Genomic DNA, 21,882 nt, shown 5'->3' on the forward strand with positions numbered 1-21,882 from the left:
CTCAGGCACTGCACCATTAGCCAGTATTTTCCAAAAGGATTTCCCAGAGCTGTTTTCCCTTGGCCAGCCCCTTGTTCCCGATATCCTCAGGGCAGGCAGGTTGGGATAGGCAAGGAGCTGCCCCGAGGGCACCTGTACCTTGATCATCTGTGCCACGTAGCTCTCGGGGCCGGTGTAGTCAGTCTTGTTCTTCACCCGCACCAGCACGATGAAGTACAGGTAGTTCCACATGTTGTGCTCATATTTGATGTGCTCCTCAAAGGACACGGTCTTGTTGTCAAACTTGTCCCTTTCCAGCCCTGGAAAAGGCAGGGAAGGGTGGAGAAGGACAGGGAGGAGGTGAGTGAGCAGCAAACACGTGGAAGGAAATTCAGTCCAGTACATCCCCTCCCAAAGGCGACATTCAAGTGCTTTTAATGATTAGTTGGAATTTAGCACATAAACGTCCAAACCAGGTGGCAAGAACCCAGCTGGGGGTTCAGGAGACTTCGGTTTAAAATCACAGAATCAGAAAATCATGGAATGGTTTGGGCTGGAAGGGATCTTCCACCCCCTGCCATGGGCAGGGACACCTTCCACTATGCCAGGTTGCTCCAAGTCCCATCCAGCCTGGACTTGGACACTTCCAGGGATGGGGCAGCCACAGCTTCTCTGGGCACCCTGTGCCAGGGCCTCCCACCCTCACAGGGAACAATTTCTTCCCATGTTCTGCTGGCTCTTCCCAGTAAAATAAACCCAGAGGATATTTAAAGGAAAAAGTGCAGAGAGATTTACTGGGGTTTTCCTTTTTTTTTTTTTATGCCCACTGCTGACTGAAAGGATTTCAGAGTATTTTGTCTATTATATTTCTCCAGTGATGCTGCTTTTTATCTCCACTGGCCAAGGGAAGGTCTCAGCAGTGAGATGCAACAAGAACACCACAACATGGTTTTACATTCACACCTCATTAGCAGGGTGAGGAACAGCACCAAATTTCCCTCCAGTTATGTCTTTGTTTAAACCCCTCCCAGTGCAGTGACCCCTTGCTGAACAGATTCAGCTTTTGCAGTGGTAAATAAAAACCATAATCCAGTTGAAATTCTTTTCCTTCCCCCAGTCTGGGAGGGGAGGAAGAGCTTTGGGGCAATTCCTGTATTCCCAGTGCTCACCACAAATGAAACAGGTGGTCTTCAGGATCTCTTCCTTCTTCTGTTTCTCGCTCCTCAGATCAGCAAAGGTGTCGATAATGACCCCAAAGATGAGGTTGAGGACGATGATAATGACAATGAAGAAGAAGAGGAGGTCGTAGACAACTCGAGCAGGGAACAGGGACTCCTGTAATGGATGAGAGGGAGAATTGTGTGTCTGGCACAGCTCTGCTCCCATCACCCCAGCCCTGACACGGCTGTGGCTGAGGCACCCAGGGGAGGAGGAGAACGTGAGGGATGGAGCTGGATGTGTCACAGCTGCCAGGAAGGGAGGCCAGCAGTGATTGCAGCAGGGTTTAGCAGAAGAAAAGAGGTCCCAGGCGCTGTCCCCACTCACATCCTTGGAGGGTTTCCTCAGGATGTCCCCCACGCCGCCGCCGTTGCGCAGGCCGTGGTTGAGCACGGTGACGATGCACATGAGCAGTGTGTCACAGGCACGTTCCCACTGCTCCGGGTCAGCTTCTGGGGATGAGAGCAGAGCAAGGACTCAGAGCCCAGCAGAGCACCAGACCCTGGCAGTGGGATGGTTCCAGCTGCAGTGGCAGTGACAAAGGAGCAGCTGCCTGTTGTGATGTCCCAGCCATCAACATCCTAGCGGCTCCTCCAGCAGCCAAACGCTCCTGCAGCTCCCACCTCCTTTCTGATTAAATTAATCCACCCCAACATTTTTGATGGCAGGGTCAGTGCAAAATTCACAGGCCTCTTGCCTGACATGTCCCAGAAAGTGGATTTAGTTTCTACCTTGGAAAAGCTGGGATTTTCCTCAGCTGGCTGGCATTTCCACAGGGCTCTCTTACCTTCCAAGGCAGTGGGTGCAGCAGAGCAGCTGATTTTGTCACTGCTGCATGACTCCATGAAGGTCTCCACGTTTCTTTGCATCCCCAAGGGATCATCTGCAAGGAAGAGACCCCAGCCCTGTGAGAGCAGCACCTCTCCCCAGCAAACCACTGCTGTGGGCTCCCAGGAAGATGCCAACCTTCTTGGGGAAAAGTTGCTTCATATTCTCCTACTTTTTCTAGGCCCTGAAGCTTTTTCTCAGTGTTGAGACCCCTGCAGTGCTGACCCTTCATTTGTGGCTCTGTGTCCCCTTCTCTGCCACCACTAACCCCAAACCCTGCTCTGTGCAGCACGAGCACAAAGCTGTCCTCTCTGGGACCCCAAAACCAGTGCTCCCAGTGTCAAAGCCCACACAGCACACCCTGAGATGTGTGTGGAGGCTCCTGTGACCCCGAGCACTGCCCAACCTTTGGCTTTGCTGTCCGGCAGCCGGTCCACCTCGAGGATGAAGTCATCCTTCAGGAACAGGAAGCCCACGATGGAGAAGAGGTAGACGAGGATGAGGGCCAGCAGGGCTGTCAGCAGGATGGAGCGCCCGTTCCGCGTCACGCTTTTGATGACATTAAACAAGGTCTCCTCACGGTAGATCAAGTCAAACAGCTGAAAGGACCCAGGACCAAAGAAATGCTGCGGGGTGCTTCTCTTGATAATGCCTGGCCTATCTATATCCCCTTTTATCCTGAGATCTTGGATCGCTCAGCAGACCTTGACTAACTTTTCTCACAAAGCCTTTAAGTTTCCCAGCTTACTGAAGGGAAGCAGAGAAGAATGGAGTGACTTATGCACAGCAGGAGAGCCAAGAATAGGCCAGATGTACCCTGGCTCTGCCCTCGCCAGCTCACGTTGCCTCCCAGCTGACCCAGATAAAGCACACAGCAGATTAGAAGGAGAGATACAGCCCAGGACCAGGAGAGAGACAGCAATAGATACTGTCGGGAGGCAGAAAGCTCAGCCCATGCAAAGATTAGAGCACAGGGAATTGTTCTCTCTGCTATCAATCAGCCCCTGAAAAGTATCACAGGAACCTTCCAGCTCCTAAAGCAGCAGCCAGGCTGCCTGTGCCCCCAGCCACCTGAATTCATCATACCAGGATGCTGTAGAAGAGCTCGTGCACGAAGAGCCCCAGGACGCTGGTCACGATGTAGCCGACGTGGTACAGGAATTCCACATCCATGATCATGGCCTTGTAGCCACGGATGAAGGTGCCTCGGTTGCCCACGAAGCTCACCACAAACACGATCTTGTTGGTCAGCTGGGGATGGCCAGAAAGGGGAGGGAGTGGGGTTTGCTGCACTCTGGGAAGGCAGGACAGCTTCCTGATCCCCCAGCACGTGGAAAACTTACATTGAGAGCCCCCAGGATGTTGAGGGTGAGCCCGATGCCCAGGTAGTAGATGGAGCGCAGGATCAGGGCCACCAGCAGCGGCCTCACCCCGTAGCGCTTGGTGAACAGGGCCATGATGGAGAAGCAGATCAGGATCCAGAAGAGCAGGGAGATCAGTGGGGAATCCAGCACTCCTGGGAAGAGGAACATATGGATATTAGAGGCAGGGGCACTAACGAGCTCTTTATCAGAAATGATGACGCCGCACTGTGAAGATTTGTGTTGGTTCAGGTGGTTTTTACTGATACATTTTCTAACATCTTTTATCCAAGAGCTCAGAGCCATTGTAGGTGACGGAGGCTTTGCCTGACAGCAGGAATGAGTCCCATCACTGCTTCCCACATTGTACAAACGGGGGAAGGGCAGCCCAGGAGAAGAGAGGTTTCCCTGAGAAGGAAGAGGTGGGAGAGCTGGAAACTGAAATCCTGACTAATCCTTTATCCAGCAGAAGGGAGCTGGGGTTGTGGGAGTCCAAAGAAGCCCAAGGATGAGGCAGTGCCAGTTTTCCTGCATGTGAAGATCCCTTTCCCTTCCACCCCGAGGAGCAGCAGGTGGCACTTACCCATGGAAGTGGCTTCCACATAGGGGTAGAAGAAAGCAATGATGATGTTGATGAAGACAGCCAGGTTGAAGGAAATGCTTCCCCAGAGCGTCATTCTGCGGGAGAACCAGTACATCAGCGGCATGCCTGGGGGGAGAGGAGGCAACACACAAACCTCAGCCAGCCTCGTGCCAACTGGGTCTTCCTGGAGCCCCTGTGCCCTCCTCAAGCTCCTGTGTCATCCCAGACCCTCTGTGCCATCCCTGTGTCCTTCCTGATCTCCTGGATCATCCCAGACTCTCTGTAATCTCCTGAATCTCCTATATCATCCCTGTGTACTCTCTGACCCTCTGTGTCCCCCTGTGTCCCTCTGTGGGCTCTGCAGCTGCTGGTCCCAGACTGACCCAGCCTCCCACCTCCTTCAAACCACTCATGGAGTGTTTTGAAAACACTCCTGCTCATCTGCTGGAAGAGGAATGCACTAAGTGACTGCTCACATTCCTTGGTTTCCCAGCCCTCTGGAAAGCTGCTCTGACACCCCGGAATCAGGTTGGCTCTGTCCTCCGTCACAGCTACTACACTCCTCAGCTGCATCCCAATATCCATAGTGGGACCCTCTACTCTGTCCCCAGGATTTACAGCCAGGATTTCTGGCCTGGAAGCCCCTGAGCAGGTCTGCAGGGGGCAGAGAAACAGGTTTTATTTCTCATGTGCAGCTATAAGACCCTAGTTAGGGAAGGCAACTGAAAGGGCTTTCCAGGGAAAACACCTCACCTGGAATGCCAGGAAATGTGAGCAAGGAGCACCTCAGACTGTGGAGAAACTGCCCTGACAGCACAGAGGAATGCCATCGCTGGGAGTTTAACCCTCACTCCCTGCACTGTGCCAGATGTGTGGTGCTCTGCAGAGCACGGGCAGCTCAGCAGTGCCATTCCCAGGTGTACAGCCCTTTCCCAGCAGGAATATCCCCCAGATTCCCACCAGGGCAGCCCAGGGGAGGCTCTGCCTTGCTCTTACTGCGCAGCTTCTTCTGCCACTCCATCTCGTTGTGCAGGAAGGAGGACTGGTCGAAGAAGTCGCTGACTTTGCTGCCCTGCTCGTCCTGCTCTGTGGTGGTGAAGAGTCGGTACTTGGTCTCCTTGGTGAGGAACTCGCAGATCCCAGGCACAGGGAAGATGATCTGCTCCATGCTCCGGTCCAGCCGCACAATCTGGGCAAAGCAGAGCCCTCAGGTCCTGCTCTGCCATGGCATTTTCCTCCTTCCCAGATCCAGCTGTGCCTTCCCCTCCTCTCTCCCACTCCACAGGATCCAAATATTTTCAGCCACTCATTTAAAAGCTTCCAAAGTGCCCGGAGCAGAGGCAGCCCTGGCTATGGGAGGTGGGAGTGTGGGAATGGGGGATCCATGCCAAGGATGAGGCTGCTGGATCAGCTGCATCCCACTGCTGTTGGGAGAGGAGGGAAGGGTCCAGGGGGCTGCTCATCCCTCAGTTCCTGGAGCTAATGCTCCTGCCAGCATGGGGATGGGAAGGAGGGACAGCTCTTGGTGCAAAATAATTAGACATGAGGCATCTGGAGCCAGGTAGGATTCATGGGCCATGGGCAGGCTGGAAAGCCAACAGCCAGAGGTCTTGCCTCGATTTGGGATGTGTGTTTCTCGTAATAAGCCAGCGGATCCTCCTCTTCCTCCTGCACCGGGGCCGTGGACTTCAGCATCTGCGACAGCTGCTTGTTGTTAAGGCTGAGCTGGATGGGGAGAGGGAAAGGGAGAGGATGAGGATCTAGCCAGAAGCTGGATCCGACTGTTCCCACAACGTGCCTGGACATCTCCCACAGCTGATGAGGTTTTCAGGGAAAAGCAAATGAATTAAAGCTTCCATAAGGGGTGCGAGTGCTCCCCGCGGTGACAGACAATCGATTCCCTGCAATAATTACATCCAGTGCTGCTAATCCACAAATTACAAACCAGTGCTCACAAAACCCCCAGGGAAATCACATTCCTGCTGAATCTTGTCGGGATCTGAGGAACCCAGGCAAGGAACTGCAGCAAAGGACTCGGCCTTTCCTTTCTGAAGGGAATGGGGGAAGTGGGTAAGGGCCCAAAGGCCACCAGCCTATGTCACCCCACAACGGGGCACACACGCACACCACACCTTTGGGCCTCTACCTCTGGATAAAAGGGGCATTTAGGTGTCTCTCCCTCTTTAATCCCCAGGGGACCAAAATCCATCAAATCCTGAGCAACAAAGCCCAGGTGGGCTCTGCAAGGGCTCTTTACAGCCTCGGATCAGGGTGGCTTGGGGGGGCTGTGCCTCTCCATACCATGGATGAGATTCCCTCCTCCTCCTCCTCCTGGATTCGCTTCACTGGCTTCAGGAGCTGCTGCAGAGACTTGTTGTGTCGGGAGAGCTGGAGGGGGACAGGGATGGTGACAGTGAGCCCAGCATGGCGGGACAGGGGGCACAGAGGGTGCAGGATGGCCAGCAGGCCACGGCTGCTCCCCAGGGAGGCCAATCTGCCTGCAGAAAACGTGCACAAATACAGAGAAAAAAGTGTAACCTCTGAGCACAGCCTGGCAGGATGCTTTTACAGCTCCCTACCTGCAATGCCAGGATATAAATGTTGTGTCCAACTTCCCGGGGGGAAACCTCGGAGTTTTCACACTCTTCCTCCTGCAGATAGGCCTTCTTAATCACATCCACCTGCAAGGCAGCACAGGGGCACTGAGCTCCTCCCCACACCCCAGCCAGGATTTGGGCAGGAGGAGCAGCAGTGGGGCAGGGGAGGTGGTTCTTGGGTGCAAAACAGAAACTACAGCACGACCCAGGGCAGCGGACATTCAGACATGGGCTGGGGGCTCCGTGGGACATTCCCAGTTCCCTCACCAGTTCCTGGGGACGGAGGCTGATGAGGATCCGCTCAGCATTTTCGCTGTCATGCCTGCTCTCCATGAGGGCCAGGAGGAGCTTGGAGGCATTGTCCTGGTGAGGAGAAGCCCTTGGTGAGGGGAGCTGTGCCCTGCCACTGCCCAGGGCTTTGGGATGTGCAGAATTATCCTGTGCCCCCGCTAACTCCCCCATGCCAGAGGCATCCGAGCGTGGTGGTGCCCCAGCCCTGTCCAGCTGAGCCCATCTGCTCCCACACCCGAGGGTCTGACGTAGGCAGGGTCCCCTCTACAGTGACCACCTCACCTCACAGCACACCCCGTGACCCCGCCAGGGGGTCCTTGCAGTGACACACGCAGTGGCACACGCAGTGACACACGGACACGTCCCCACCAGCCCAGCCCAGGCCTCTGTGCACCTTCAGCTGCAGGACCAGGTCCATCCGGTACTTGCAGAGGGGGCTGATGTCGTTTAGGATCAGGGCTGTGATGATGTCGATCCCGTTGGACTCGTGGGTCACGATGCAGCTCTGGGGGAGTCGGGCAATGCGTTATCCCACAGATCGTGCCGGTCCTCCCAGCTCTACCCTCCAGCACATCCTGGTCCCAAACACTGCTCTGCCTCCAGCCCTGGGCCCCCAAGCCTCCCCTCTCCCTGCAAAGGGCCCCGTTCACACCACTGGATGATTTACTCCCCGTCTGCATCACCACATTTTGCAGCCAAGCAGACCTGTGCAGGAGCCCTGCTGCCCACGTTCTGCTCCTGTTCACACTCTGAACCCAAAACCTGTCCCTGCTTCCCTCACATCACCCCCAAAACCTCCCCTGTCTGTGATGAGATTTGGGGAATGGCCCCCAGACCTGGTTCTCGTGGCAGGGCCCCTGGCAGTACTCGGTCAGGGTCTCCAGGGTCTGGGTGATGAGAGCCACGTTGTACTCGTTGATGTAGAGGCCGAGCAGCCCCAGCCCACCCGTGGTGCTGCCGCACATGATGTCCAGGAACTGCAGCGTCTCACACACCAGGTTGTAGTTGGTTTTGTTGTTCTGGCACCGCAGAAAGTTCTGTGGAGCAGAGCCCAGGAATGGGGTCCTGATTCCTCTCTCCCCACACCCCTGCAGCTGCAGTCTGAAGGACATTTGGGCTATGACAACCCCTGCAACCTACAGATCTCAGTCCCACAGCTAGTCCTGCCACAAACTCCCCCCACAGCCCCAAGTTATCCACAAGGGATGGTGCACTGCACACGGGGAAACCAAGGCACAGAGCTGCTGGTGCCACAGCATTTTGGGGCCAAACTGGGGCAGATCCCCCAGCTGGGTCCCAGAGCCCTAGCACCAACCTGCAGGTCGCGGTTGTGGTTCTCGCAGAGCAGCTGCAGGAAGCGCAGGATGGGCTCCATGATCAGCACCGTCACCCCCATCTCGTTGTTCTGGCCCTGCTCCCCGGGGTCATGGCCCTTCCGGAACCCCACGGCCATCGGGTACCGCGTGGGGGTGCCAGGCATCAGGAAGGTGTCTCCTCGTCCTGGAGGGAATTGTCCCCTTGTCAGCTCAGGCTGTCCCCGAGCCAGTGCTGGCCCTGCCAAGGGGACACAGCCCTGTACCTTTGGTGCCAGGGTCTGGCTCGTCCTTGTCCTCGCGGGGCTTGTTCCCGATGTCACTCATGTTCACCGACACCGTGGACTTGGTCTCCTGCTGCGCCTTCTTCATCCGGTCGTGCAGAACCTTGAAGAACTTCTCGGACTTCTTGTCGCTCGTCATGAGGTTGTAAAAGGATTTCTGGTAAAAGGGCACTGGTTCAGGTCCCCACCATGGGGTCCAAAGTGTCCCTGCCTGTCCCTGCGAGCAGCAGCCTCAGCACATTGCCCAGGGGAACCTGGCTTTTGCCCGGAGCCCCACTGGGTTTTGCATGCACCATTTTTCAGTTTTCCTGTGCCAAAGGGGTTGGGATAACCCCACAGGTCCCCCACAGGAGCTGCAGCCCTGAGCCTTTTTAGGAATTCCCGACAGAGGGCATCAGCAGAACTCCAGAAACAACCTGGAACCACCTCCCCCTCCCGCAGCCTCCAGCCCTTCACCCAGCCATGGAGCTGGGAAACTCAAATCACCAGATTTCAGCACAAACAAGAGCTGTTTTAGCCAAACCCACTGCCCCGAGCTGAGCACTGGGCCCTCACACTACCCACATAAGCCCCCGGCTGCCCAATCCCCCTCAGCACCTGGATCTCGGTGTTGCCACCGTCCAGCAGGCGGATGGCCAGCAGGATGCTCTCCTGGAAGATCTTCTCGTTCTTGGTGTTCATGATGAGGTCAGCCACCAACTTGGTGGCCCCTTCGCGGTCCAGCCGGCACTGGACAGCGGCAATGGCTGACCAGTCCTGGTCCTGGCCTGCGTGAGAGGGCATGAGGGGTGTGATGCTGTGGTAGCACAGAGCCAGCACGGCTCCACCAGTGCCGGGGCATCTCACTGCCCTCCCTTCACCTCCCCAAATCCTCTGCTCCCCTGCAGGTGGGGACGTGGCAACCAGCCACAGACCTGGTCCCACCACTGCTTGGGAGTCGGGAATTTGAAGGGATGGGTCATGAGAGGAGCACTCACCTCCCCCAGCAGCATCCCCCATCTCCCCCTTGGAGCTGGACCTCTTGTTCTGCAGGTAATTGTTCATGAGCATTTTCCGCAGCAGGTTGCCCTGGCAAGGCAAGCAAATGTCACCAGTGTCCCCATTCCAAGGCTGGGGCCAGGGCAGAACCAGCTGAGCACCCCTGGGTGCCCAGGGTGGGCTCTGCCAGCTGGAGAGCAGGGCCTGACATGAATCACAGTGCTCACCCTCTCTCCATACTTGTTCCTCTTCACCAGCATCTGCTGCAGTGTCCTCAGGACCTTGATGCAGAGCTTTTCTTCCGTCTCCATCAGGTCCTTGGTGTGCTGCACCAGCCTGGCACAGCAAAGCCATTGTCACACAGCCAGGAGGGACCTGGGCATCCCTGAGGGAACCATCCCTGCCACCCCTCCAGGCTGCAGGCACACAGGGACACACAGCCCACCCAGGATGAGGGTCCCAAACCCTTCCCAGCACCCCCAGGGCAGTCCCAAACCAGCCTCACTTGGACAGGAACCCCCCGCTCTCGCATCTCTGGAACGCCTCTGTCCCCTCCATGAAGAGCAGCTCTGGCCGGTGCAGGACGTCCACCAGCACGGACAGCTCGGCCTCCACCAGCGGCTTCAGGCGATCCTCCAGGGCGTTGATGATGTCCTGCAAGCCCCAGCAGCCCCTTCAGAGCCAGGGGACACACGGGAGAGGGACCCCGCAACGCCAGCGCCCTCCTGCCACCTGACCCCCACCACGCCCTGCCCTGTACCTGCAGCTTCTCAATGATATTCTTGTAGTCCCACTGGTTGGGGGTGGTGGAGACGCGGGGGAAGGTTCGTGTGGCTGCCTTGTAGCTCGAGGTGTTCCTCTGCACAGTGCTGGTGGAGCTGCTGTTGAGCAGGGAGCTGACGTGGGCGTCCAGGTCCATGGGCAGCGCGATGGAGCGACTCTTGGCTGTGGGACACGGGGATGGGGTTGGGACAGCCACACCCAGCTGGGTCCTACCACTGTCTGAGCGCCCCTTCACCAGGGTTCACCTCATTTGCAGCAGAGATTTGGGGTAAATACATGAGTAAACTCCTCCAGGCTGGTACAGGCTGGAGTGTTCCCACTCATCCCAACACCTACAGCCCCACACAGGGTGGAAACAGGCCCCAGCTCCAGTTTTTGGTTGGGAAAGCCCAGTGTGGGGAGGCTGCAAGCACCCTGTCTGGAATTCTGAAGGGAAATCCCCACCCAGAGCCCAGCCACCAGCAATCCTTTCCACAGTGACTCAGTGCTAACAGCCCTCAGCCTGAGTCAGGCAGCTGCACACCGAGGGCAAAGTCCTGGCCAGGGAAAACCACTGTCAGCGTTGGCTTTGTGTCCGGGCAGGGACACACCAGGGAGCTCCCAGCCAAGCCCAGGCTCTGGTTATCCCCACATTATCCTTGGTGTGCTGAGGTGAAGCTCAAAAAACAAGCACATCCCAGAGCTGAACATCCCCATGCCCAGCTGGCAGCCCCTCCCCTGTGGTGTCCTGCCACCCCCACAGGAGTGACAGGGTGTCCTGCTCGCTGCTGGGCACAGACACCCCAGGGTGGCTCTGTCCCCTGTCCCCTGGGCACAGCAGTGGCTCCTTACCGACCATGGCCAGCGTGCGGATGCAGGACTCCACCGAGCTCTTGTGCTGCTGCTGCAGCCATGGGCACTCCAGCAGCCTCATGGTAGACTGGAGAAGCTGCACCACGATGGTCTGGTGGGTCTGGAGGAGACAGGAGTGTCAGCACACGCCTCCAAACAGTGTTTTGAGAGCCTGGCTGAGCTGCTGTCCCCCCCACCACCCTGCCCACCCCTTGTCACCTGCAGTGAGGTGCTGTTCTCTGAGAAGGGCGAGCTGAAGAAGGCATTGATGGTGTCCAGCACCACTGTCAGCACGTACTTCTCCAGCGTGGCATCTGGCAGGCGCTTCTCCCGCTTCTTGCACATCTGTGAGGACAGGGAGGACGCTGATGGTACCAGGGACAGCTTGTGTCTGCCCAGACACTGCTGGGACCACACTGAGCTGAGGGACGTGGCTGGTGACACAGCTCCTGTGGTCACGCCAGAGAGCCCTGACCACTCCGCAACCCCAGGTGTGGCAGGTAGGTGAGGTCCCACATGTGTATCCATGCCCTGCAGGAGGCTCCAAGGGAGCCCTGGTGACACCACCCTGTCCCCATCCAAGCCACCACTGCTGTGTCCCTCCCACCCAACCCTCCCCACGCACCTGGGCCATGTCCAGAGTGAAGTTCTCGAAGAGGGTCCAGATGTGGTTGCTGGTGTAGATCTCCTTCATCTCCACCTCCGTGTCCACATAGCAGTGGTTGACAAAGTTCACATAGGCCATCTTCACCTGCCAGGGAGGGGGAAAGGGGCAGGGACACCGTCAGGGGACAACCGGTGCAGAGCCCCAGTGTCCTCCTGGCTGCCACCCTGTACCTCCGTGATGCAGTCCTCGTGTGTCACCACCCGCACCACATCCTCCAGGGGCAGCAGGGACGTGCACTTGATCTCGGTGTAGACGTTCTTGCCCTCGGCACAGGCAGCCAGCAGGTCCACCAGGGAGATGTGGTACATCAGGGGGCTGTTCTCCTCCACCCCGTCCCTGGCTGCCGTCATCATCTCCAGCAGGGTGGCCAGCGAAGCCTTGTCGTTGTAGAAAACCACCACGTCATCCCCGGCGTTGGTGAGCTGCAGGGAAGGGTCAGTGGTCAGTGGTCACCACTCTGAAAAAGGAAGGTCAGAAACCTCCAAGGCCAGTGGTGTCCCCTCTGCAGTGGCCAGGAAGGGGGACAGGGAGTTGTATTTACAGGAAGAACCAGGTATTTACAGTGCAATCAAAAATTGTGTGAAATTGTGTGACACCCAAACTGGCTCTTGGACCTTGCACTGAGCCCCTGGAGATGGTTGATGGCCACTCAAGATGGTCACCAGCACTGGGGCTGGCTGGTTCCAGGGAGGATCCAGCATGGCTGGAAGGCTCTTCTCAAGGAAGAAGCCACTGGTTCAGGTTCCAGGAGCCTTGTCCTACTTCCCCCCACTGCTGCCCCGCAGAAGAGTTCCTCACCTCAGTCATGATCATGTCCTGGCACTTCTTGACGTACTTGCCCTCGGCCTTGATGATGGTGTGCAGGAAGTCGAGGTACTGGACGTGGCGGCCGTGGGTGGCCACGCAATGGATGAAGTGCTGAGGCACCGTCTCGTTGATCTCCGAGCACAGCTGGTAGTTGTTGAGGAAGATGTGCTGCATCGTCTCTGCCTCCAGCAGCTGGTGACAAGGGACAGAGTGGGGTCAGGGGGCTGCAGGAGCTGTCCCCAACTTCTGCCCTGCCTGGGGTCTCCCCCTGGCTTTTCCATCCCATGCTGTCAGCCCCTGGCGTGGTGCTGAATTCCTTCCCTGTGCTGCTGCCCCTCCGTGTCCTCTCCTTACCCCAGGGGTCAGGAACAGGTTGAGGTGTTTGTGCAGCAGGGCCTGGTTCTCCTGATTGCCAGCACAAAACTTCTGCAGGAACTGGTGGGTGAACTTGAGGATCTCCATCATCTTGGCATCCCCCTAAGGAGGGGACAGAGGAGAAACATGTGGAGCTGAGAGCGATGGGAGTGGCAGGAGGCCACTCAGAGGGGTCCTCGTGAGCCCCCTTTGCCCTGGGCACTCAGGACCAGGTTTCTGTCCACCCACCTTCTCATAGGGGATCTGCAGCAGGTCCAGCATCACTTTGTGGGCATCCATGTTCTTCAGCAGGCGCTGCTGCTTCTTGCGCACCTGCTCCCCCACCCCGCACATCTTGTTGAGCCGCTCCAAGATCTGGGAACACAGGGACCATGGTGGGCAGGGGCTGAGCCTGGAGCCACTCAGGGTGGTCACCAACACTGGGGCTGGTTTGCATTCTAGATGTTCCCTCCATAATCCCAGGTGTTCCCTGCTTTGCTCACAAATCTTGGCCCCCACTCAGGGATCCTCCCTGTGGTGCCAACACAGAGCCCTCGTAGCTGTCACCCACCCGGTCCCCTCCAGTCCCCAGTGCAAGGATGTGACAGCTCCTCCCTGTGCTGAGCTGCCAGGAAAGGGCCAGGCTTGGACTTGTTTCTACTGAAGCACAGGAGAATGTGGAAATCCCCCCAGGATTTCACCCCTTTCCTTCCTGCCGGTGCACCGGGGTTTGGTCTCACTCACCCCTTTCACTATCTGGTAGTTCTCACTGCTCTTCTCTCCTGGAGCAATGACCTCCTCGTCGGCACCATGCTGCAGGGGACACAACAGCACTGGGGTCACTCTGTGCCCCTCCAGCCACACCCCACAGGATGCTGCCCATCGAGCCCATTGAGAGGCATCAGGTGTTGGATTACGGTGAGCTGCCCCCCTGCCTCCCTCTCCTTTCCCAGCCTGGATCCCAGCATTTTACTCAGGGCTCTCACCTCCTTGTTCTCCTTCTTGTTCCCCTCCCCTGTGCTGTCCCCTTTGGTGCTGCCCTTCTTGTCCACCCACAGCTCCGATTTCTCCACCATCGTGCGGAGTTTGTCCAGCTCCGACTTGATCACCTTGTAGTTCTCCACATCCTGGGCTGAGATCAGGAGCTGGACCTGCAGCAACATTCCCAGGGGTTTCCAGCTCGGGGCACAAATCCCACTCCCAGATCTCCCTCCCAAGGAAAGGGCCAGGATCCAAGCCACGTCCCCCCCTCCACAGCCAGGCATGGGGTGCCCCAGGTCCCCTCAGCATCACCTGTTTGAAGGTGTGCAGGACCTCCTGCCTCTGGCTGAAGTGCTTGAAGAGGAGCTGCAGGGAGCCGGAGATGAGCGGGGGGTAGTCGTGCATGGTCAGGTGGATCAGCACCCGCAGGAACATTCTCCCTCCCTCGTCATCCACCTCCAACATGCTGCTCGACTTCCTGGAGCAGGATGGAAGCGCTGGGCCTTAACACGGAGCTCAGGGGCTGGTGAGGACAGCTTTAGAGCCTTTAGAGCCACCTCCTCCTCCTCATCACCTGCAGCTCCTGGCCTGGGTGGGATGGATGGAAGGGAAGGGCCCTATGGCCAGGGGAGCTATGGGGGGCAGGGACTCACCCCACACCGAACATGGCCTCGGCGTGTTCCCCAATCCGGTCCAGGTTCATGGCTGCCGCTGCAGGGAGAGGAAGGGAGTGACAAAGGTGGACAATGTGTCTTGGCAGGAACACACAGGAACCAACCCACCTCCCTGATCGTATTCCCAGCAAAACACAAACTCCACCCCTCCCTGCTCCCTGCCAGCAGCAGCTACTGGAGATGTCACTTCTGCTGGAGATGTCCCCTCTGCCACCTGTGTCCTCCCAGCCCCAGGGGTTTGCTGAGCTGGGGGTGTACCAGGAGCAAAGTGGGAGAGTTACTTGTGGAGTCAAAGGCTGGAGCTGTCCCATCAGCTGCGCTGTCCTGCATGGGGTAAACCTCCACAAACTCCTTCTTGAAGACCGAGAGCAGGTAGGAGATCCTGTAGTCCAGCCGCACGTTCAGGATGAACTGGAAGCAGCAGGGAAGGAGAAACCAGAAGTGAATGAGTGCCCCCTTCACGCCAACCGTGCCCCTGCTTGAGAAAATCACATTACACACCCTCATCCCACAGGTCCCACCACTCCATTGGCTCCAACCTGCAAGATCTCCAGAATCTTCAGCTTGGTCTCCATCACCACAATGTTCTCATTCTCAATGCTCCTCCCTCTGTCCACTTGCTCTGGGGCAGAGCCAGCGCTGAGGCTGGGAGTGCTGAAGATGGACTGTTTCCTGCTCAGCACCATGGTGGACATCATCTGCCCCACGCCCTGGATCGACCTCCGCACGTTCTTCCCTGCAGAGGCAGCCACAGTTAGTGTGGATGGAGAGGGAGGTGGCAGAGGCCCAAGGAAGGACCCCCTTGAACTGGAAAATGCTCTAGCCTTAATCAGAGGATGAGCAGAAGGCACTGAATATTTCTTTTGGCATGGACAAGGGCTCACCACCCCATGTCCTACTGCCCCCCCAGCCACATCAGCAAGCCAGTGTCTGGTTTTTCTGCCACCAAAAATTGGAAAGCACTGGGCAGACCACGGAAAACACTGGACAGACTATGGAAAACACCTTCCTGGCCATGAACAAAGGCTCACCTGTCACCTCATCGTTGTAGACCGCCTGCATCATCAGCTGAGGGTTCTGGACGCAGTCGATGATGCCCAGCAGGGTCCGTGTCAGGCGCAGCAGCTCGCTGAAGCTGTAGAAGCCGAAGTAGATGAGGTTGTGGGCAAGGCTGACGACCTGAGGAAGGACAAAGCAGCTCCAGACCTCACCCTGCTCAGCGCTGAGCAGGAGAATCCAGCGTGGGGACAGGGACATTGCAGGGGCAGCGGCAGCCAGACCATGCCACACCCTGCATGGTGACACCGGCAGCGCCCGCACCTCGAAGGTGAGCTTGTTCTTCTCCTCGTTGGCGAAGGGCACAGCCTCGCTCACCACGTTGTTGAGATAGTCCTCCACAAACTCCATTGTGCTGGCAAACTTGTTCTTCTTGTCATCACGTGAGGCGTTGAGGTTGGAGTCGTAGCTGCAGGGGGACACATTGGGGTGAGCTCACCCCACAGTGGGTGTCCTCACACCCTGCTGGCAGGAGTGCTGTCCAGGCTGCTCCTGAGCCACCATGACCAGCAGTGATGCTGTGACAGATGGAGCCCACTTCCTCCTGAGGGCCCAGACCTACCCAGGTCACTCCACAAATGCTCCCCTGCCACGGCATCTGCCACCCCCTGCCCTGTCCTGCCCCTCAAAGCTACCCCCAGCCCCAGCGTGTCTCACTCTTTGATGGTGATGGCTGTGGGGATCTCCGTCCAGAGCCGCGCAAACTTCACAGGCATCACCAGCTCCTGGGGGTCCCTGTCCACATGCACGTGCAGCATGAGGTGGCAGAAGGAGGCACGCAGGTCGAAGGGCAGCATCTCATCTGCCATGCACAGGAAGATCAGGTCCACCCCCAGCTGCTGGGAGATCTCCTTGATGGCCAGGTACTGGCGGTCCAGGCACATGCGGGCAAAGAGCTTCAGCTGGTACCTGCCCAGGGGTGAGGGGGAGAGGGAAGTGAGGCCGTGCAACCCTCACAGCCTCACCTGGAGAGGAGGTGCCACAGGAGTGTCACCTGTAGTAGCTGAGGACGTTCTCGTCATGGGCATTGCCAGCCCGGGCCTCCTGTGCCAGCTGCCGGATGCTTTTCTCGTGGTGGTCATTGTTCTTGTCGGTCCAGGTGAGCCAGACCTCCTCCTCCGAGTACTCGATGCTCAGGTACTCATGGGTCTGGGACATCTCCTTCACTGGCCTCAGCCTGGGACAGGAAAGGGGAAATCTGGAGATGTTCCCATGGATGGAGGGGCTGCACCTCAAGGGGTGACGGAGCTTCAGTGGGACCAGGCCCACCCTGTAGTGGGTTTCTTGTAGGGTGGGAAGAAGGTGTTTTTAAGGGTTTTATTTAACTTCTCCTTATCCTGCTCTGATTTAGTTAAGAAGAAACTTAATTCATATCCCTATCTAGAGCCTGTTTTGCCTGTGATTGTATTTGACAAGCGATTTCTCCTGGTTTTTATCCTAACCCATGAACCCTTCAATAAATTTTCTCTCCTCTGTCCAGCTGCAAAGTGAGCGCCTTTGGACGGTGCCTGACATCCAACCCACGACAAACCCCTGATATGGAGCACTTCTCCCTCAGCCACTCACTCGGTTTTGATGAGGATGTCGCTGTTCTTCGAGTCCAGCACGCACTTGCAGATCAGCTCCTGGGTGACTGGGATGGCAATGTGGTTGGACACACAGAGATCTGAGAGATAATCCAGAAACCTGCCGGGAAGAGGCAGCTCTGCTGTGAGAGAGGGGCTCCCCATGGCTCCCCTTCCCCTTGTGGCCCGCAGAGCCCCCGCACGCACCGTGGCTCACGGTTCTTGCGCACCAGGCTGACAAAGGTCTCCACCTCGGTCTTGGTGATGTGTTTCTCCAGCAGCTTGCGGTTGTTGTGCAGCAGGGCCGTGATGGTGTCCTCGGCCAGGATGTCGTAGCCGATCTGGGACTGCATCATTCCGAACTGCTTGGCAATGTGCTCCTGCAGTGGGCACAGAGGGGCTGTGAGTGATGTCCCCCTTCCCCATGAGGCTCCTCAGGGATGGGGAGTCACCCCCCAGGCACCTGGTTCTTGCGGTAATCCTCCTGGGAATGCCGGAGCACGCGGTAGCACAGGCGGAACATGTATTGGTAGGGAGCGTTCTTCTGGTCCGACAGCTCTTCCAGCCTCACCAGGGGCCCTTCCCCGCCCTTGTCCTTGAAAGGGGCCTTCAGGATCCCAAAGATCTGTCCAAAAGCAGAGATCAGGGCTGTGTCCTGCTCCACACCGGCCCCCTGTGCGTGGCTGTACACCATGGCATGAGCAGGGCACGGCCAGACCTTCCTCCATGGGGTTTTCCATCCCTCTGGCCCCTGGAGTGGCTGTGAGCAGGACGGGACATCTCCACAGGACATGTCCCAGCCTTGCTGGGGTGCAGGGCCCCAGGGCCACCCACCTGCTTCAGGATGTTCTGCTCGCGCATCAGCTTCTGCCGCTCCCGGTTGGGCTTGGTCACCACAATGTCCAGCACGTTCTGGCCATTGTTGGGGACATCACTGACAAAAAACACCAAGTCCTCCAGCAGCTGGATCACGAACCTGCAAAGGGACACAGGGTGAGTGGGCTGGGGGCTGCTCACCTGCCCAGACTCAGGTCCCTGCAGTGATGCTGGTGGGTTTTGGGGACCAAAGAGCCTCAGAAACCCACCAGGGGAGCTGCTGGCCGATCCTGCACTCCCTGATGGAGGTCAGTGGCTGGCTCTGCAGCCCCTATGGTTCCTGTACGTGCCAGGGTGAATGTCTGGGGGGCTTTGCTTGTGGCTTACACCAGGGATTCTGCATTTAACGCCTCTGCCGCCGTGGTCAGCCCCGTGGGACCCGCGTGGGCCAGGCTGGCAGGGCGGAAGCCGCTCGCTCTGTCCCGCAGGGATCTGTGTTTGCTCAGGAAGCACCAAGAACCCACCCACCTAAAAATAATACAGTGACTAAGGCGGCTGCCCCTATCGTGGGGCCATCTCCCAGCCCCTTGGATATTTTTCTAGGATATTTTTCTAGGATATTTTTCTGGGATATTTTTCTGGGATATTTTTCTAGGAGGGGCTCTGTTGTTATCTGGTTTCCTCGCCAGGCTCCTGGGAGAAGCAGGCGTGGATTGGGGTTGTGGGCAGGGAAGCAAGGGCAGCGCTGGCATCAGCAGCGGGCAGAGGCCTGGTCCTGGTGGGGAGCCCTTGGAGGAGCCCAGCATGGCCCCATCTCCCAGGGGCCTCTTACCTGCGGTCATTCTGGCTGAGGAAACCCTCATTCATCTTCTCCACCACGTTGGCCAGCATGGAGCTGGCGTCATTGGCAAAGTCCAGGTCCCGGATCTCAGACACGGGCACGGAGACAATGGCAAAAGCTTCTTTGTCCTCTTTGGTGGGGCATGTGCCCAGCTGGGAAGCAGCAGAGAAGCAGCATCACACAGACAGGGTCATGCCAGGCATGTCCCCACCATCTGCCACCACCTCTGCTGACACCAGTGACCCAGTTTGTCCCCATCAGAGGGGCTGGGGTGAGATCTGGCTGACTGGAGTGACCTCTGGGTGACTGGGGTGGGCTCCAGGCTGGTGTCCACCCACCCCTTTGGATCATCCAGGGTGTTTCAGTCCCCAGGTGCTGGGAGGGAAGGAGCATCCTGAGAGCTCCTGGGGAGCAGGGAACAAGCCCAGGGAGAGAGGAGGGAGTGGGGCCATACCATGAGGCGGATGGGCCTCTCCTCATCGATGTCGATGGGCACGTTGGTGCTCTGGATCCAGGTGTTGGTGCAGAGGTGGCGCAGCCTCACATAGGAGTTCCTGCCAACAGCACAACGTCCTGGTGAGTGACCCTGAGAGTGATCCCCAGGGGGACACACCAGTACCGCTCTTCCCCCAGCACTCAGCCTCCCCTCCTCATCCCGATGCCCCTGCCGTACCGTGGCACGAAGGAATCTGTCTTCTGCAGCGTGGTGGGGTCCAGCTCAAAGAGGGAGGCAATGTCGTTGCCGTGGGGCACGGCCACCAGCCGGTACTTGATCTTCTCCCCGGTGTTCCTGCGGCTGGCACGGCTGCTTCCCCCCTGCGCGGTGGGGAGGGGGTCTCTGAGCCAGGCTCGGGGGTCCCCTGTGCCCACGGCAATCGGGGGACACAGCAGAAGCTTTGCTGGGGCTGAGCCTCGCATGAGCGGAGCACAAGCAGCACGGATGGACCTGAGCTACGAGGCCCCCTCAATCCAAACCTCACCAACAGCACAGAAAAACCCCCCTGAACATCCAGCTCTCTCATCTACCGAGCGTTTTCCCATGGCCTGGCAAGCCAACATGCACTGGAACCCCTCTGAGAGGTTTTGGCAGGGTCCTCTTGCAGGTGGGACACAGGGACACGGTTCTAAGTGCGGGGCAGGGGATACTGTGCTGGCACAGTGGCACAAACTCGGCTCTAGTCCCCTCAGAGGGCTCTGTTTTGGGGCATTTTTCTGCTTTCAGGCCCTGGCTGAGAGCTGGCGTGGTTGGGACAGCGGCAGCAGCGGTTCTGCTCACCGTGGGTGCTGCTTTGGGCTCAGCCACGTCTCCTTTATAACTTGGGTTTTCCTGAAAAGTTAAAGAAGGAGATGAAAAGCAGCTGTCAGTCCTCCCACTCGGCCCCTCCAAACCCCTGGGGATGGTGTGTGGTCCCTATTCCTGCCTTCCCTGAACACAGCATGGAGAGGAAACCTGCCTGGGTGGGGCTGCAGGATGTGACCTGTGCCCAGACCATGGTGTCCCAACCCTGGGAGTAGGATGGGGGAGCCCAGGGGAGCAGACCTGGGCTCTGTGTGTGGCACCAAGAACTCCCTGGAGGCCCCAGGCTGAGCTCCCAGTGAGCAGTACCAGCCCAGGATGGGCTCAGTCCAAGATCTTCTTTCCTCTTCAGGTGTCAACCGAGCATCTTTGGGTTTAAAGCACCCATTTCAGAGCCCCAGTGTTTGCTGTCTTCCATCCCACAGCAGTGGAAGGGGGCTGCCCTTGGGTGTCTTCTCCAGCTGGGGAGCATCCCCAGGATGTCCCTGCTGCCCTGGCAGCAGAGCACAGCCCTTGGTCCTGGCAGTGCCAAACACACCCCAGTATCCAAGTGCAGCAACTCCTTCGTGCCTCTCTCAGAAGGCCTTGAGCTGGCCTTAAATGGCAGCAGAAAAACCTGGCAGATGGTGCTTCCAGACCCAGATTTTGCCTGCACCCTCTGCCAGGCGAGGGCAGCAGGATGAGTCACATCCCACTTCCAACACACTGGGCTGTGCCAGTCAGTCCCTCGGCACGGGCTGAGCACAGAAATGCCCCAGCCACCCCCTCCTGTCCCCCTGGACCAGAAAAGGAGCCAAACCCAGCTGTCTGAGCAAGTGAACCCCTTCACTGGGGGGTTTCAGGGGGAAAGTTTGGTCCTAAACCAGGTCAGTGATGACGGTGGTCAGTGGTCAACATCTCCTGCGAGCAAGGAGGAGCTGCAGGGTCTCCCGGAGCAAACTGGAGGGGACCAGAGGCAATGCTGGGCATCACTCCCTGCCCAACATGAGCACTGCCTTTGGGAGGAGTGCCACAGACCCAGGGCACGTTCCTGCACCCCTCTGCCACCCCCTTACCTCTGCTGCCAGGTAGTTGCCTGTGGCGAGGTGCTTGAAGCGGTACAAGCCATTCCAGTGGCCGGCTCCCCCTCGGCATGGGTCGTGGTGAACCACCTGGGAGAGGCAGGGAGGAGCTCAGCCACAGCACAGGAGGGACTGGGATGTCTCCAAACACCCCCTCCATACCCTCCCCACTCACCTCCACCTCCCACAGGGCATTGGAGCTGGTGGCCGAGGTGGCCGACTGGCGCAGGGTGGTGCGGAGGAAGACGTGCAGCTTGCCCTTGTACTCGTCACAGGTGAGGAACTTCTCCTGCTCAGCATGGAACAGCCTCACCACGTCCCCCTGCAGCGGGACACAGGGGTGAGGGTCAGGATCAAAGAATCCTGGAGTCTTTCAGGTTGGAAAAGACCTCTAAGGTCATTAAGTCCAATCTTTCACCACCATGCCAGCTAAACCATACCCTGAAATGTCTGTCTACTAATTTTTGAGCACTTCCAGGGATGGTGACTGTCCTGGGGAGTCTGTTCCCATATTTAACCACTCAGTTAGTGGAGAAATTTCTCCTGCAATGTGTCTTCTCTTGTGACCCTTCATGCTGCAAAGGGAATGGGATTCCTCCTGGACACAGCTCCCAGCTGCACGGCAGGACTGTGGGACCCTGGAGACTACAGGGCACTGTCACCTATTCCCACCCAACCTCCCTGAGCTCTGCTGAAACCTGGCCCAGGCAGCACAAA

The 21,882-nt window shown here is 57.9% G+C and overlaps 1 protein-coding gene across 2 annotated transcripts in view; it reads right to left on the reverse strand.

Moving 5' to 3' along the window:
* ITPR3 (inositol 1,4,5-trisphosphate receptor type 3) overlaps positions 1-21,882 on the reverse strand; it is a 36,665-nt gene that overhangs the window by 1,652 nt on the left and 13,131 nt on the right. The window contains exons 8-56 of one of the 2 annotated variants that reach the window (XM_005529354.3): positions 21,341-21,487; positions 21,160-21,255; positions 20,084-20,134; positions 19,481-19,623; positions 19,262-19,361; positions 18,799-18,959; positions 17,985-18,126; positions 17,614-17,775; positions 17,358-17,530; positions 17,152-17,271; positions 16,580-16,762; positions 16,243-16,494; positions 15,850-15,994; positions 15,561-15,708; positions 15,069-15,265; positions 14,811-14,940; positions 14,509-14,566; positions 14,168-14,333; positions 13,861-14,025; positions 13,619-13,687; positions 13,124-13,249; positions 12,875-12,997; positions 12,512-12,712; positions 11,884-12,135; positions 11,672-11,797; positions 11,266-11,391; positions 11,047-11,167; positions 10,193-10,377; positions 9,938-10,086; positions 9,660-9,768; positions 9,432-9,522; positions 9,052-9,221; positions 8,437-8,611; positions 8,173-8,357; positions 7,694-7,894; positions 7,252-7,362; positions 6,834-6,929; positions 6,549-6,650; positions 6,271-6,357; positions 5,584-5,694; positions 4,966-5,158; positions 3,970-4,095; positions 3,369-3,541; positions 3,112-3,276; positions 2,432-2,624; positions 1,985-2,080; positions 1,525-1,649; positions 1,149-1,314; positions 139-299 (exon numbers count right to left, since the gene is read on the reverse strand). In XM_005529354.3, the coding sequence (XP_005529411.1) occupies positions 139-299; positions 1,149-1,314; positions 1,525-1,649; positions 1,985-2,080; positions 2,432-2,624; positions 3,112-3,276; positions 3,369-3,541; positions 3,970-4,095; positions 4,966-5,158; positions 5,584-5,694; positions 6,271-6,357; positions 6,549-6,650; positions 6,834-6,929; positions 7,252-7,362; positions 7,694-7,894; positions 8,173-8,357; positions 8,437-8,611; positions 9,052-9,221; positions 9,432-9,522; positions 9,660-9,768; positions 9,938-10,086; positions 10,193-10,377; positions 11,047-11,167; positions 11,266-11,391; positions 11,672-11,797; positions 11,884-12,135; positions 12,512-12,712; positions 12,875-12,997; positions 13,124-13,249; positions 13,619-13,687; positions 13,861-14,025; positions 14,168-14,333; positions 14,509-14,566; positions 14,811-14,940; positions 15,069-15,265; positions 15,561-15,708; positions 15,850-15,994; positions 16,243-16,494; positions 16,580-16,762; positions 17,152-17,271; positions 17,358-17,530; positions 17,614-17,775; positions 17,985-18,126; positions 18,799-18,959; positions 19,262-19,361; positions 19,481-19,623; positions 20,084-20,134; positions 21,160-21,255; positions 21,341-21,487 (7,053 nt within the window). Of the gene's footprint in view, positions 1-138; positions 300-1,148; positions 1,315-1,524; positions 1,650-1,984; positions 2,081-2,431; positions 2,625-3,111; positions 3,277-3,368; positions 3,542-3,969; positions 4,096-4,965; positions 5,159-5,583; positions 5,695-6,270; positions 6,358-6,548; positions 6,651-6,833; positions 6,930-7,251; positions 7,363-7,693; positions 7,895-8,172; positions 8,358-8,436; positions 8,612-9,051; positions 9,222-9,431; positions 9,523-9,659; positions 9,769-9,937; positions 10,087-10,192; positions 10,378-11,046; positions 11,168-11,265; positions 11,392-11,671; positions 11,798-11,883; positions 12,136-12,511; positions 12,713-12,874; positions 12,998-13,123; positions 13,250-13,618; positions 13,688-13,860; positions 14,026-14,167; positions 14,334-14,508; positions 14,567-14,810; positions 14,941-15,068; positions 15,266-15,560; positions 15,709-15,849; positions 15,995-16,242; positions 16,495-16,579; positions 16,763-17,151; positions 17,272-17,357; positions 17,531-17,613; positions 17,776-17,984; positions 18,127-18,798; positions 18,960-19,261; positions 19,362-19,480; positions 19,624-20,083; positions 20,135-21,159; positions 21,256-21,340; positions 21,488-21,882 lie in introns of those variants that run through there. The other variant, XR_015774568.1, reaches the window with a different exon arrangement.

This window comes from Pseudopodoces humilis, chromosome 26 (genome assembly GCF_049639895.1).
Source record: "Pseudopodoces humilis isolate 2021_Gansu_Grassland_sample_001 chromosome 26, ASM4963989v1, whole genome shotgun sequence".
Lineage (NCBI taxonomy): Eukaryota > Metazoa > Chordata > Aves > Passeriformes > Paridae > Pseudopodoces > Pseudopodoces humilis.